At 51.6% G+C, this 14906-nt stretch overlaps 1 protein-coding gene across 1 annotated transcript in view; it reads left to right on the top strand.

Annotated features, from left to right (window-relative positions):
- Nucleotides 1-14906, top strand: part of ASTN2 (astrotactin 2) — a 354268-nt gene that overhangs the window by 82091 nt on the left and 257271 nt on the right. Inside the window, exon 3 of the mRNA XM_056352114.1 lies at nt 10010-10394. Within this exon, the coding sequence (XP_056208089.1) occupies nt 10010-10394 (385 nt within the window). The remainder of the gene's footprint in view (nt 1-10009; nt 10395-14906) is intronic.

Below are 14906 nucleotides of genomic sequence, written 5' to 3'. Positions count from 1 at the left end.
TGGACAACTGTCCAAGATTTGGCAGGCCCCAGAAGCTGGCTGGTTAATTGAGCAGAAAGGATGCTGTACCGTGTCACTCACCAGCACTTGGAAGCTGGAGGCACAATGTGAATTGTGTTCGTGTTCCTTCATCCGGAGATGTGCATCTCTTATTAGATTAATTTTTTTTTAATATATGCAGAATATACAGTGGGAACAGCATTAATTCGCACTAATGGTTGTGAGATCCACTGAGAATTAACTGCATTTTTTGTAAATTAGTGAGGAAGTGGATAAACACAATTATTGAAAAAACAAGAAAGGTACTTTTGCAACAGCAGTACATGTTACTCATTTATCTGACAAGTGTTCTTTACTTTTAATTATATTTCATCACTTGCTAGCAAATGCTCTGCTGGTAGATTTTGTAATAATTCTAGTAATTTGAGACCCTGCTTCAGTGTTTGTTAAACCTGTTTTTGGAGGGGGTGAGAAGCAGCTGGGTAGTTCAGGTATCCTGCAGTGGATGTGATTTCGCGGGGAGGGGCGGGGGGGGGCGGGGGCGGGGAGGGGATCAGGGCACGGTATTTGGTATTTGACTGCCAGAGGCCCCAGCTGCTGCCTGATAAGCAGAGATAAGCTGTGTACACACTCTCTGGGGGATGCTTTTGTGCACTCGCTGTCCAAACAAAGTGGGTAAACAGGGGGTGGGAGTGAAGGTAGGACCCGCACTAGGTTTGTGGTGGGGGGGACACAGGGTGGTGGAGGTGCTGGGGTTTGGGTGGTCACTCTGGGGTGTGAAATCAGCCTGGGGCAAAGGCTCCTAAAGGATGTGCAGCTCCTCTGAGTTTTATCCTTTTTTTAGATTAGTGAGTTTAGCTGCATCCCTCTGTCATTGTGCCACCTTCGCACCCCCTTTGCTGTGACTAATACCGGGCTGCTCTGTCCATCGGGGCCATCTGACCAGCAGGTTGGCTTCTTCATCAGATGCTAAAATGAATATTCTGCATTTTTTCCTGGCAGAGGCTGTGGAGGTGTTTGTAGCCTCTACTGGGCAGCGGGTGAAGCATGAACCTGATAAAAGCGGGTCCAGAAAAACACAGTGCGGTGTGGCTTGGCTGGCACAGCCAAGGGCATCATGCGTGATGCTCTGCCATGGCAGATGCTCTGCTGATGGATGGAGCACCTGCATGGGCAGAGCTTAACCCAAAGCTCAGGGCAGGAAAGTCTGGAAAACCTCCAAGATGCTCCCATAGGCAGCACTGCCAGCCCCCAAAGCAGGAGTGGCGTGCAGGGTGAGGCAGGTTGGGGCTCCCATGGGACCGGCTGTCCCTGCCCAGGGGTGCACGCATGCAAAGTGCAGATCTGCAGGTCTGTTGGAGGGGTCTCATTAAGAGGAACCCCCAGCTGACCGTCTCTGCTGTCAGTCGGGAAGCTCTGGAGGGAGGAGGGGGGTGGGGTAGGGTTGTGTTCGCCACTAGCATCAGGCAGAGCAGGCATGGTCAAGCTGCTGTTACTGGTGATTTCAGTGAACCCAAGTAGAAACTGAGCCTTGGAGGACCTCATTGCTCTTCTCTTTCATTTTGGAAGGTATGAGGGCCACACAGTCTCTCTGGTGGTCCTCCTTAATGTTGGGTGGATTTCCATTTGCCCTTCCCCTGTCAGAGGCTGCCCTTGCTGCGATGCAACCACAGGGCAGTCTGACTGGATGTTGGGATGCTCCTCACCTGAGCCAGGTCCTTGTGGGTGGTGGGGGTTGGGGCTCAGGGCTCTGCTGTGAAGATGGTGTGGAGAGGGACATCACATAGGTGGTAGCTCTGCACTTGCTGGTTCTGAGGGACTTGCCTTTAGCCCCATGATTAATTACAAGGTGCTTTGTGTGTTGGTGCAGCGCTGGGCGCTCTCACCCTGCAATGGGACCATGCCTGTGAGACCTTGCCTGCGCTGGGAGAAACTGGCTGTGGATGTGGTGACCTTTTTGATTTAAAAGCCAGGTTGTTTGTTCGTGATTTTTTCCTCCCCTTTTGGAATACAGTTAAAATGCAATTCAGGAACTGGGTGTAAATGAGCTGAGCAGGATGAACATGTGCAGGGCTGTCTAGTGGGCTCAGTAACTGAAACTTCTCCGGGCGGAGGGCGGGAAGCTTTTGTTTTTGTCCCAGCTTTGCGGTCAGCCAGACTGCCCACATTAGGGAAACATGAGCGTGAGCGCAGGAGACCTTATGCATTTTAAAATCTTCCCTCTCTGAGGGCAAGCTCTGGGTTAGCAGGTCAGCCGATTTAGGTGAACCATTTAGTGTGCATTAAAATCACAATTTATGCAATCTGTGCTCTGGCTTTAAGGTGCTTAATAAAATCACCTCCAGCCCTTCTCTTTCAGTTCACTGCAAATAAATGCCCTTTTTTTTTTTTCTTTTTTAATCATAAAAATGGATTAGGAGTCATTTTGAATTGTTATCCCAGCAAGATGTGCAGCTTGGGATATGTAGGCATGTTCAGTGTGATTGAGGGTTGTGTTTTCTGGTGCTTGCATACAGCCAGTGCCTGGGAGACCATTCAAATAAACACTTACTGGAATATCACATTGCATGTCTGAACGACGCAGAAAAGCTGATTGGCAGGTTCGCTCCTTTTTGTTTCTGTTCTTGGATGAAACAGCAAAATAAAATTCAGTGCGCCTTAAAAAAAATTATGTGGAAATGTGACTTTTTGTCTGACGTTATATTTTTTTAACGTGGAAGAGTCAGAGATTTTAAAGTTATGGTTCCCACAGCAACTGTAACTCTCATCTCGTTGCGTGCGTTATATTTGCAGGACTGTATATGCTATTAAACTGGTGCTCCATGCGTGTACATACAGCAGAGTGTGTGATGGATCTGCACGGGCCTGATGGAGTGATCCTGCGGGAACGCTTCCTTTTAAACCCCTGGGCCAGATCCTGCACTCTCTTGCACCACTATAAGCCCATTCAGAGAGGGTGGTACATAGGTGCTGTCAGCTCTGGGCAGCATTAGGTGACACACTTGTGATAAGAACAACTGCAGAAGGCAGTACCCCGTCATTGCTGGAGCTCAGCAATGTTGTAAGAGCTGTGGAAAGAGGAGAAAAAAGATGTAATACAGTTCTCTTCGGGCCACAATTCAAGCAACCATCCCTGCTCAGCAAAGCGCTGAGGTGTGTGCTATAGTCTCATGGACTGTAATGGGAATTAAACACATATTTAAAGTTAAGCGTGTGGTTAAGCACCTTGGTGAAGCAGTGCTCGAATGGGGATTTGAAGCATACAGGGAGAAAATGCTGTATTTTTTAGTAGATTTGCCCTGTGTCATTGCTGTCTTTTATGGAGAGGTGGAGTTGAGTGGTTTTGAGATCAGGACTGGATCCAGATCTCTTTGGAGGGGTGGGTTTTTTTTTTTTGTTTGTTTGTTTTTTTTGTGTGATGAGGTTTTTTTTGTGTGTGTCTTTTTGTTTGGTTGGTTTTTTTGGCTTTTTATTTTTATTTTATTGCATTCCTGGTGGTCATCTTTTCCTCACTAGCCTTCATGCTGGCTTGCTGTTTGTCCTTGGTCTGCCTCAGTTTCCCTGTCTTGTGCTCACCTGCCCCTGGGCTCATTTACAGAGCCTTGCAGCGTGCAGGGGTGCGTGCCATCAGGGGGTGGTTGAGATTGCTAGACAGGGGTGGGCCCCCCATCCCCAGACAAAAGCTGCCTGCTCTCAGCAGGGGCAGTTGTCAGGACCCCTTGCATTCCTGAGGTATTCCAGCACTGCTCCACGTTTTGGGAAGGTGACATCCAGTGACTGAGATGTCTCGGCTCTCCTGGAAGCATCGTGCTTTTTGCTATTATGCTGCTTCTTGAATGATCCTTACTGTAAGTCAAAGCTCCCAACTTGTCATGCCATCCATGCAGGAAGGCAGCAAGCGTGTTTCCATCCCTGGCTTATGTTGTCACATCCTTTCTGCCGACGAGGCTGTGTAAGGATTGAGCAGGCTTGGTTGGGTCTGTGCCCACAGGAGCATCTCCTGAGACAGGACTCGGTGCCTTCCTGAGCTCTAGGTGCTACTGCTCTATTTCTGTCCATGAGCCCTGATTTCCTCTTGTAGATGTGACTGCTTCTTGCAAAGCCTGTTTCCCAAAGCCCTGTTTCTTTTCTGTCCTCTCCCTCCTTGTGTGCATTCGGTTGGCTCCCATAACCTCCCTTGCCCTTGTGTGCCATGTGCGTTAGTGGACAGAGTGATCCAGGGTCTCTTTGCTCTGCCTGAAGGGATGTTGGTATTTCTGGGGCCTCATCTGCCTTTTTAGACTCTGATGCAATAGGCCAGTGTGTATGGACATGGAGAGGCAGGCAGAGGTGCTGTGGGTGCAGAAACCTTGGTTTTTGCAGGAGACAGCCAAACCTCTCCTGTTATGGGGCAGACAGCTGGAGGCTGGTGTTATCCCTGCTCTAGGCAAGTGCACGCTGTAACACCGTTTCCCCAGCCCTGCTTTTTCTTTTAAAACCGGAGGGATTGTGTGCCATCTGTGGTTATGTCCTGTCCTTCAGGAGGGCGAGGAAGCGGCAGGGTGCAGAGGAGGTCATGATAAACGGCCATGCGCAGGGAAGTGAAGACTCTAAGAGATGTCTGCAGAGATCAGCCTTATTTTTCATTGTTAATGATCTGAAAGAAGGTGCAAACAGCATGTTAATTAAAATTTGCAGAAGAAATGTTTAAATCGAGAGGTGCAGCAAAGAGCAGTAATAAGGCAAAGGAGTCCTAGGGAGAAGCTGGTGTGGTGCAGAGGTTTGATTTGAGAAGGGAAGAAGCGGACTCTATGCGACCCAGTATGTTAAATGTGGTATTTTTCTTCCAAAGTCACCCTGAGCACAGCTCAGTTGGGGTGTGGGTGTCCTGGCACAGGGTCTGGCCTGGCAAAGGGACCTACTGGCAGAGCCAGGAGGGAGAGGATGGACAGACCTGGGGCTGCTCACTGGCCAGCTTGGGCACCAGTGGGTGTCTTTGAGTTTGGCTGCAACAGAGGGTTCAGCCGAGGGGACTGATTGCCAATTAACAGACACTGCTATATTGGCTAACAAGGATGATCCCAGCTCAGCTTCTGGTTGTGGTTTGCACTGGGATGTGGCTGTGGAGGGTCTGTGCTCCAAGCCTCTGCCTGGTGAAACGGCATTTATAGGGTCTCTGTGCTGCTGTTGGCCATTGCTTTTAGTTAAATCAATTAGAAATCTGTTAGCTCAAATTACAGCATGGGTAAAACCTAATGCAAATGTTTGCTACACCTACTTATTGAGCGCTGCCTTATTATAGCCCTTGGCAATGGCAGGAACGAGCGAGGAGAGGTTTGTGTACCGAGCTGTGGAGGTCTGAGGTTTGGTCTGTGCTGGTGGCATCTTCCTCTCTGGTGTGGCAATAGGTGGACGTGCCTTACCTGCCCACTTGTGTCCAGGGTCTGGTGATGCTTTTTGTGCCTGGGTTGACCTGGGAGGGGATGAAATGCTTGAAAGAGAGGTAGGATGTTATAGAGCTGAAATGTGAGTAAGAAAAAATTGAGAGTGTGGAAGACCAGAAGAGACTGTGGGGTCATCTGCTGTGCCTTCCAGTGCTCAAGTGCCCTCCCAGCACAAAGACCCCCTGAAGCCTTTATTTCTCACTTGAAATAAAACATAACATTTCTAAAAGCATCCAGGTTTGATTTTAAAAAAAAAAATAAAAAAATGACAGTGATGGATAATCCATTACAACCCTTGGTAAATTGTTCTAGTGTTTAATTACCTTCACAGCCGAAAAGGAAAGAAGTAGTACACAATGTGAAGAGCTCTGAGGATTGCATGGTTATTTCTGAGACCTGTTTGTGTACTGTGGTTCACCTGCTGGGACGATGTAGGGCAGCGTGACGTCCCGGCACTCTGACCGCATAGGGTGCGATGGGTGCTTTGTGCGGGGTTTGTGTGGGGCAGAGCCCGGCTGTCCTGGGGACTGTCCTTGGAGTGGTGGCCCTGGGGCTGCGAGAGCCCTCTTCCACCCAGCAGCAGGAAGGTAGCAATGGGGCTGGTTGTCAGCACAATGTGGGACAATAACTGGTTTTGGATGTTATGTGGGAGCAGTAGCGGCTTCAAAGTTGGAAAAGAAATGGGGATATTTTTTTACCCCAGGGCAAAACCTGGTGTCAGTGTTCAGAGGAGGCAGCAGAAGTGGTTCAGGTCAGCACCAGGCTGAATGTTGGGCTTTTTTGCACCGCTGTTGCTTTGACCTGGAGAAGGGATGCTTTGGTGTAACAGGTCTCCCTAGCCTAAACCATGTTCTCCTCCAGCCTGGGACCTCAGCCCACTCTGGCGTGGCGGCTGGCAGACCAGCAGGGCTTGCTTTGGTAACGCCTGGGCTGTGTTGCTGCAGTTGTGCTGTGTTTGACTGTAAAGCTGCAGGGCTGGAGGCTCCGTCGGGGAGCCACGCCATGTCCACCCCGCTATGGGGACCAGAACTGGCCAAGCAGAGTCTGTTGAGACTCAGAGACCAGGCTGGAGCCTGTTGCAGGGAAGTGTGTCCAGACCCCAGATGAGCAGCAGCAGCAGTCCCTCGTCTTTCACCGCTTTGGTAGGGAAGGGGGGTGGCTTGCATTTGAAGAAGCACGTGCATCCTCTTGCTGCTCAGAAATTGCTCAGCATCTCAGATAGATGCCCAAACAGTGACCACCCTCCAGGTCAGCAGCTTGGCAGCCTTCATCATTTATATGAGCGCCCAGTCTCTTGGGCTTTGAGGTGGCTTCTTCCATGAGTGTTCCTTCTGTGCTTCAAATAAGTCCCAGCCTTGCTGCTCTCCAGCTTCGGCTGAGGTTTGCTCCAGTGCTACGAGCTTTGCCGTTCTGCACACGCATGGGTTGTCCCGACCAGCCCTCTTCTCACTCTTCCTCTTCCACCTCTTCCCATGTCCTCTGCTCTCCTGTGGGTCTCAGCAACCCCCTGGTGCCCAGCAGCTCCCACTTGGCCGGCGCAGGGCACGCGGGAGCACGGCGGGAAGGACATTACGTGGGAGAATATGCATGTTCACAGCTCAGAGGATTAAAGGCCCGTGTTCTTATCACTGCAGAACAGAGTATTATAAATCCAGCCTTAGAATACCAAATCCCCGCGCGGCTCGGCCATTGTTTGGGAATATTAAAAAGCTCGGAGACAGAAATAATCAGTTTCCGAATGACACGTTGTCAAATAAAACATTTCTCATATTATCCCTTCCTTCCCCTTTCTCTCTCCCGCTCCCTCAGTTGGATAATTTAACATGAAAAATAGATTAAAATGAGGCTGGCTTGAATGCCTCCTAAGTTGGACTTTTTTTTTTTTTTTCCTTTTCTTTTTTTTTTTTTCCCCCTTCCCCTTTCCCAGGAAGCTCTCCGGGCATGTGCAGCGTGGTTAAACAAGCAGCTGCTAGCACAGGGTCAGGGACAAAAGGAGCATGTCAAAACTGAGCTGGCTGCTGTGGGCCCATGAGTGCTCCCCCGGGGGGCTGGCACGGGCACCCCCAGCCTATCCCAGGCAGAGGGGGACGTTGTCTCCATACCTGACAGAACAATGCTTTCTGGCTCGTCCCCAAAGGATGTGGGAGCCACAGCTGAGCTGGGCTGGGAGCCCTCAGCTTTCTGGAGCCAACCCTGTTGTTTCCGAGCTGGGCGGGGGAAATGGCACACTAATAACATCTGTGCTTTTATGCCTTTTGGTAATTTTTCCTAAGCAGAGAGATCTTTAATTTAATATGCTAACAGGTTTATCTGCTCCGGGCTGTTTCACGGGGGCTGATGCAAGGTGAGCCCAGCCAGGCAGATACACGGCCCCAGCACTGCCGCAGGTGCCCGGACCGTTTCCTTGGGTCCAGATGGCAAAGCAGCTCCTCAGGCAAGGCTTTATTGGTCACCCTGACTGTTTCTGAGCATCTGGGTTGTCTCCAGTTGTGCTTTTCAAGGGAGGACAAGTGCCTGTGGGTACAGAGTGTTCTGTCCTGCAGCCACTTTGCAGTTGCAGAGAGCAGCCATACAGAAGTGACATCCAGCCAGGCAGCTTGGGTGCTTGATGGTGAAGCCTTGGAGAAGGCTTTTCCCAGTAGTCCTGTCCACCAGTGTTGTTTTGAAACCCTTCTGTAATATCAGAGCCCTTGCTTTGCTGGCTGTGCTGTCTGGTTTGTTGTGTTGAAGTTTGTGACCCTGCTGTGTCCTTGTCACTGGGCCTCCCTTTCACAGGGTCTGGTGTGCTGTGGTTTTTCTCCTGCGAACTGGGTTTCCAAGGAAATGTCCCCAGTTTGATGCCAGGGAGTGTGGGTGGCTCATTCCAGGCAGCTCCTGTGATGCTCTGGGGTCTCCGTGAATCAGGTGCTGTGCAGACCTGAGGAGATGCCTGTCTGCTCCTCCAGGTTGGGGTGTCCATGCTGTTACTTGCTTGTGAGCATGGAAGGCCGCGAAGGGTCCTCATCCCACTGGACCGATCCTTTAAGTGCTCTGGTACTTCAGGGCATGAACCCAGACTGCTCACCTAGCCTTGCCCTTCTCCCTCGCAGAGATCCCTGAGCATCTCCTGGACACTACAACACCTTTCCTGCATGTTACCTAAACTGGAGAAATCAAGCTGAGCAATGTCCTCCTGAATCCCCAAGCCTGCTCCTGTTTGTAGCAATTAGTGGGGAGAGGAGGTGGTCCTGATGTGGGAGAGGCTGGGCTGGGCTCCTGTCTGCAGGAGGTTGTGGTGCCAGGGTGAAGCATCCAGGGAAGCATCTCTCCTCCTTCTGAGGCTTCTCCCCCATGTAGCTCATCCTGTGAGCTGCAGTTTTTGATGCCACCTCTTTACAGCTGATATTGTTTACGAGTCAGACCCACGCTCCGGGTACAGCACGGTGCTTTGTATCTAATGTGGAGGAAATATTTGCATGTGTCTGCTTCGCCTTTGCATGCTTTGTAAAGTTCTGGGCTGTGGCATCCCCTCTGCCAGAGAAACGCCTGCCCTGCCCTGGCTGTTCCACGTCACGCTGCAAAGCCCCGATTGCTCATGCTGCTCCTGATTTACATGCCCTGCTTTTCTTGTCTGCCATGGGATAAAATTGCTCCGATGCTGTGGAGATTAAGAGGCTGGTAACTGGCATGTGCACAGCTCCTGCCTGCATGGAGCTGAGCAACTGGCGGAATTTAACCTCCAGAGCAGCCAGAGGCAGGGCTGACGCCCTTTGGAACTTCCTAGCCCAGCTCCCCTGGCAGAGGAGGCTACTTCCATGGGTGTAGAGCTATTTAGGAAGTTTATTATTTTGGTTAAAAAAAAAAATAAAAATGGTAACGTAGCTGGGAGTTGTATTGAATAAAATTTGGAGGTGGGGAAGAGGAGAGCTTTGCAGAGAGGGGTCTTGGTCTGGAATATGCTGTGCTGTGCCCCCAGGTTTGCAGCTGACGTCTCACTGAAACCATAGGCAAATCACAACCAGAAATGATGGAGCTGGGCTAACTGTGCCCTGGGGAGCGGCAGTTGCGCAGTGCCATTTGTTGCACCGTTGTTTGTGTGAAATGTTGTGTCTGCTGAAGCTTTACTGCTCCCGTGTCGGTGGCTGGGTTGTTTTAATGAGGTTTTTTCTCTTAAGTGGTGGGATGTGATTGCCACCTCTGTCATGTCCCGGTGCAGGGTGGGAGGGGGTGCGTACCCACCTCAGGCCCCTCTGCGTGTGGGTGAGCATGGCTGGGGGGACCCAAGGGATGAGTGATAAGAACAAAGTCCCTGGGAGGGTGGGCAGAGCTGAGCTAGGGGTGTCACTGTGCCATCCCTGGCTAAAGGCCACCTCTGACACCTTGCTCCACCTGCCAGTGATGTCCTGTTCTGGAGGTGGCTTCCCCACGTATCCACCTGTATGTGTGCGTGGGGTGTTGCTGAAAGGATGCTCTGAGGGTGGAAGAGGAGAGGGTCCATGGACAGTGGCTGCAGCATCTCCTGATGCATCACCGCACCTTCTGCATCTCCTGACCTATCCCTGTGCCCTGTACCTCTCCTGACCCATGCCCTTTGCTCTCCTCTGCAGGGCGGGCTGATCGCACTGCTCCTGCTTCTCTTGGTCTTCATGGTGGCTCTGTACGCCCAACGGCGCTGGCACAAGCGCCGCCGCATCCCGCAGAAGAGTGCCAGCACGGAGGCCACTCACGAGATCCACTATATCCCCTCGGTGCTGCTGGGCCCCCAGGCCCGTGAGAGCTTCCGCAACTCGCGCCTCCAGGCCCACAACTCGGTCATCGGGGTGCCCATCCGTGAGACCCCCATCCTGGATGACTATGAGGATGAGGAGGAGGAGGAGACACCGCGACGGGCAGAACCCAGCACCAGGGAGGATGAGTTTGGCAGCCAGGTGACGCGGACGCTGGAGAGCCTGGGCCGGGGCGGGGAGGAGAAGCCTGACTACGAAAAGAAAGGTTTGTGGCTTTTCTGTCTCCTCTTTTACTGTCCGCATCTCCTGCCAGCATGTCTGTCCTGTGTGGTGTCATCTAGAGAGGATTGCTCATCCATATATAGCCCCTGTGGCTGGTGCTTGGCTCTCCAGGCTTTGTTCCTCAGCTGTCTACAAGGTTCTTTGCAGACCTTGTTCTAGAGCTGCCCTTCCTGAGGGAGGTATCACCTCTGGATGGTACTGGGGAAACTGAGGCACAGTAGCTGTGAGCTCTCAGCTGTCATTGCCAGCCCCGAAGACCAGGACCCCATGTCTCGCAGCACTCCCTGACTGTGCTTTGCTGGTGGCTTGGGTGCCATAGAAGCGTGAGCTGTGCGCTTGGGAGCTGCATGGAGATGGGGGCGCATAGGATTTGACCCGTCTCCTTTGTGAACATCTTCTTCCAAAACCAGTCTCCTGTTCCCAGCATGAGCCTGCCTGGTGTGATGAGATGGGAAGCTGATGGCTCTGCTTTCGAGCTGGGTGGTATATCTGGTCCTAGCAATGGCAGGGGCCACTGTGAAACTCCCGGTGCATTAGGGGATGCCTGGCTGGGGGAGCAGAGCTGGCATTTCCCCACGGAGGGGAGATGCTTTTTTTGCCACGGGCTTGTGCAGCACCGTGCACGGGGCAGCATGGAGGAGGCATCCCTGCTGCTCTAGCAGTGCTGGAACTCCTCTCTTCTCAACAGGATGGGAATGCTAGGATTCATCCCAACGTCTTGCCGTGGGTGAGTGCTAGCACATGGGTATCAATCAGGCTGGTCTGTACTTTCTAGGTGGCAGAAATGTTCATTGCCTTGCTGTTGAGTAGGGCATCAGTTCTAGCGAGGCAGTGTGTTGGTGTGCTGGGGCTCTGCCAGCCTGCTGAGCCTTGATGCTCCTCAGAGAGCTGCTCCATAAAGCAGTGCTTTCCGGTAGCAGCAAAACATCCCCTGTGCTTTATTCTCTGAGCAATCAGACAAACGATCCTGTAGTCACCCGCAAACAAAGTCATCAGGGCTGTAGATTTGAGACAAGCACATAGAAGCCCCGTGTGGAGCTGTACATGGCAGATTAGAAGATTCTCATTGTGGGCAGAAGCACAGAGCTGAATCCATGTGGATCCGACGGATGGACGCAGATGTCGAATGTGAACCATTTCCCACCTATAGTGTTTGGTATGGCAGGTAGAGTGCTATATAGCATCTGTAGGTCAGATTAGAAAGAAGCCTGTATAATTCCATAAGTGTGGGTTCTGGCTGCTTGTAAGGTGTAATACTGGACAACACCGCTCTTCTGAGGTATAAATCTTCTGCTGGCAGCTGCAGGGAGCAGGGCAGCGAGAGCTGGGCTGGCATGCCCCGTTCCTGAGTAGGCAAGGTGCTGCAGATGCTTTGTGCCTTCCCTGAGTGTGCTGGGCTGGGATTTGGGGGAGCTCTGGTCCTTTTGGGGTTCTTCCTCCCCAGAGCTCTGCCCAGCTCAGGAAGAAAATAGTGTGTGTGGGGTCCCTCTGGGTAAAGCATTCCAAAATGGGCACAGCGGATAGCCAAAGGTTGGGCGCAGTAGGACAGATGGGCAGGGTCCTCTGCGGTCACGGTGTCCGGGATGGCACTGTCGCTGGCTGTAGCGCCATGCAGGAGCAGAGGATGTGCGTACGGACAGGGCTCGCAGTGCTCCTGCAAGCTGAGCAGCTGGGGAGGCACGTTATCTGTGTCAGCCCGTACGGCTTCTGCTGGGAGAGACCGAGAGACAAAACCATGGGTGACAGATTCCGGTGGTGTCTCTTAATGCACTACTGGAAGGCACCCAGGAGCTCTAGGAGGTGGTCAGTGCGAGAGCCTATATAAAGCAGTCCAGACTGGCTGCTCTTTATTTCATTCTCTGAACTGCAAATAAAACTCGTGCTGCCAAACCATGTTGTTCTGCGCTTGGAGAACCGTCCCTGAGGGGGCCGGGCAGGGTCTGTGCATGGGGATGGAGGGACGGCAGGCTGCACGGGTACAACTGTGTGACTCGGAGGGATATTTCTCCTGCATGGAGAAGAGCAGCGCTTTCCCCAGAGTGTTTTGGCTAATGCACACTTGATTGCTTGCATTTTTAGTCTGTCTCTCAGAAGCTGCAACACCCACCTCTGCTTATTGAGCTGTTGTTAGAAGCCATTTAATGTTGTTCACCTGCAATGAACAGTAAAATACATTTGAATAAACAAAAGCAAAGTACATTAGTGCTAATTGCCGAGTGACTCTGGAAGGAGTGAGGAAGGGATGCTCCAGCTCACTCTGTGCAGGGAAAGGGCTCTTGGGGTGACCTCGACCATCCCTCCCTTCTTCCCGTGAGCCTGTGGGCTTCCCGTAAAGACTGAGCGGTCCCTGTTGGAGCATCCGTGGTGGCGGAGCTAGAGGACAGGGATGGGGACAGAGACTCTTCTTGGCTCTGCAGAGGAGACTGCGGCTCTGAGTGACGGAGCCAGGGAGAGCACAGATGATGCATTGTCTCTGGAAAGCAGGTCCCTGCACTTGTGATGATCCTAAGTGGTGGCTGAGGTTGTGTTTCTTCCATCCTTAAAATGCTTTTTACTCTTTCTTCTTTTAAACAAGGTTATTATGATGGTGATGGTTTGCTAACAAACACGGAGGTGCCCAGGGGTCAATCTGCCATCCTTGAGTGCTGATCTGAGCATCCCTGTTGGCATTCCCCTTTGTGTACGGCTGGCTGTTACCAGCCTGTGGTGTTAAGAGATGTTTCCCCAAGCCTCTGCTCGATGAGAATGAACAAATAAAAGCCTTCATATATTGTAACTGAGGTACCTTTTTTATTCTTTCATATTCTCTTCTTTGTTTTGCTTTTCTATAAATTATTTAGAGTTGTGTGAGTGGGGGAGACAGCAGTAACTGCATTTCAGTCCTCTTCAAAACATAATAGTAAACAAGATCTAGGGCAGAATATTAAACTATCCAAGGGCTTCAGGAGTTGGCAATAAAGAACTACTTTTATTGACTGAGAAATCCCCCCAAGCCAGGGCTGCAAGCTGCCTGCAGGGCCAGGGCTACTCTAGGCTGTGAGATGTGTTCACAAATGCTCCGACCAGTTCAGCACATGATGCCGCCGGGCTCTGCAGCTTGGATGGAGGCAGGTTTGTGCCTTGCCTAGTCTGATCCTTCCAAACAATGCCAGTTCACTGTGTGTTTCCTTCCAGATGGGCTTTGCTCCAGGAGTCGACCTATGGTATGTGCTAGTTACTCCTCTGCTGAAGCTAGTCAGAACCTGGATTGTCAAGGATGAGGTGGATGTAGTTCAGATCTAGGATTTCTAGACTAGAAAGATAATATAAATGCTGTGGGCTTTGCACTCTGACCTGATCTGCATATGCATGGAAATGCAGTGATTCAGGACGCGGTGGATGTGCTGTGCACACAGGCGCTTCGACCTGCCCGAGTGGCAGATGCAGCTGGGATTCCCCTGGGGATGCAGCAGGTGGGGTGGAGAAACTGCTCACACCAACTGCAGACACTGCCTACCTGGAGATCCCCAGGGACTGGAAATCAGTTCTGCTTGGGCATGGTTTTAGAGGTGCATTGAGGATGGATGCATCAAGGCGAACCCAGCTGGAGCTTGGCCCTAGCTCGAGGACAGGATCAGCCTTTCCCCTGGTGTCCGGCTGCATGGCTGGAGCCACCAGGTTTCAGCATGAACACCAGAGCTGGGTGAGAAGCTGTGCCCACATCCCAGGGAGTCCATCAGCACCCAAAGGAGCAGCTCTCCTTGCTGCTCTTGCAGCGTAACATTGTGATAAGACAGCTGGGACTTGTCAGCAGGCTCCAAAAAGTATCATCACTGGGGCTGTCACTAGAGGCTCTTTCAAGTGTCACTTCCCAACAGTAATTACCAGGGATGGCAAATCCGAGGAAGATGGAGCATTTCGGCTCACCCTCCACCTGCCTGCGCTGCTTGCTTTCCCCCACGTGCCAGGCAGTGATTGATTTGCAGGTGCTGGGTTGTGCCGGCGGCGGGTGCTTTCTGTCACTGGGGATTTGTGCACCCTGCACTGTGTGGCTGTTGGGCTCAATTGCCATTTCCATGAGGAAGAGTGTAATTTTTTTATTCCCCATGTGGAGCTTCTGGATGTATCAGGTCAGGCAGGGAATTGCAGTGGATGACTCTGCTACATACAGCTCTGCAAAATGGGAGAGAAGTCCCGGCCCGGGTGGTCGAGCAGCACAAATGTTTTGCGAATGACAGGCGAGCCGAGCACAGATCAGCGAGCCAAACTTTCCTCCCAAGTCTCGGGCAGTGCTCTGCAGCGATGCAGGTGGGAGAGCTGCTCCTGCACAGTGCCGGAGCATCTGAAGTGAAGCTCAGCACAAAGAAAACATGGGAGCAATGTGCTGAATAATGACATCTAGCAACAAGCGCGTCTGAGTGATAAAGTTAATGAAATTACAGGTTCTGACCTGATACCAGGCTCTGCTGTGGGTAGATAAACAGCAGGGCAAAGATGAGATGTTTATTTCTCCCTA

Source organism: Falco biarmicus, chromosome 9 (genome assembly GCF_023638135.1).
Source record: "Falco biarmicus isolate bFalBia1 chromosome 9, bFalBia1.pri, whole genome shotgun sequence".
NCBI classification, from domain to species: domain Eukaryota; kingdom Metazoa; phylum Chordata; class Aves; order Falconiformes; family Falconidae; genus Falco; species Falco biarmicus.
This window is presented reverse-complemented; position numbering and strand designations above follow the sequence as displayed.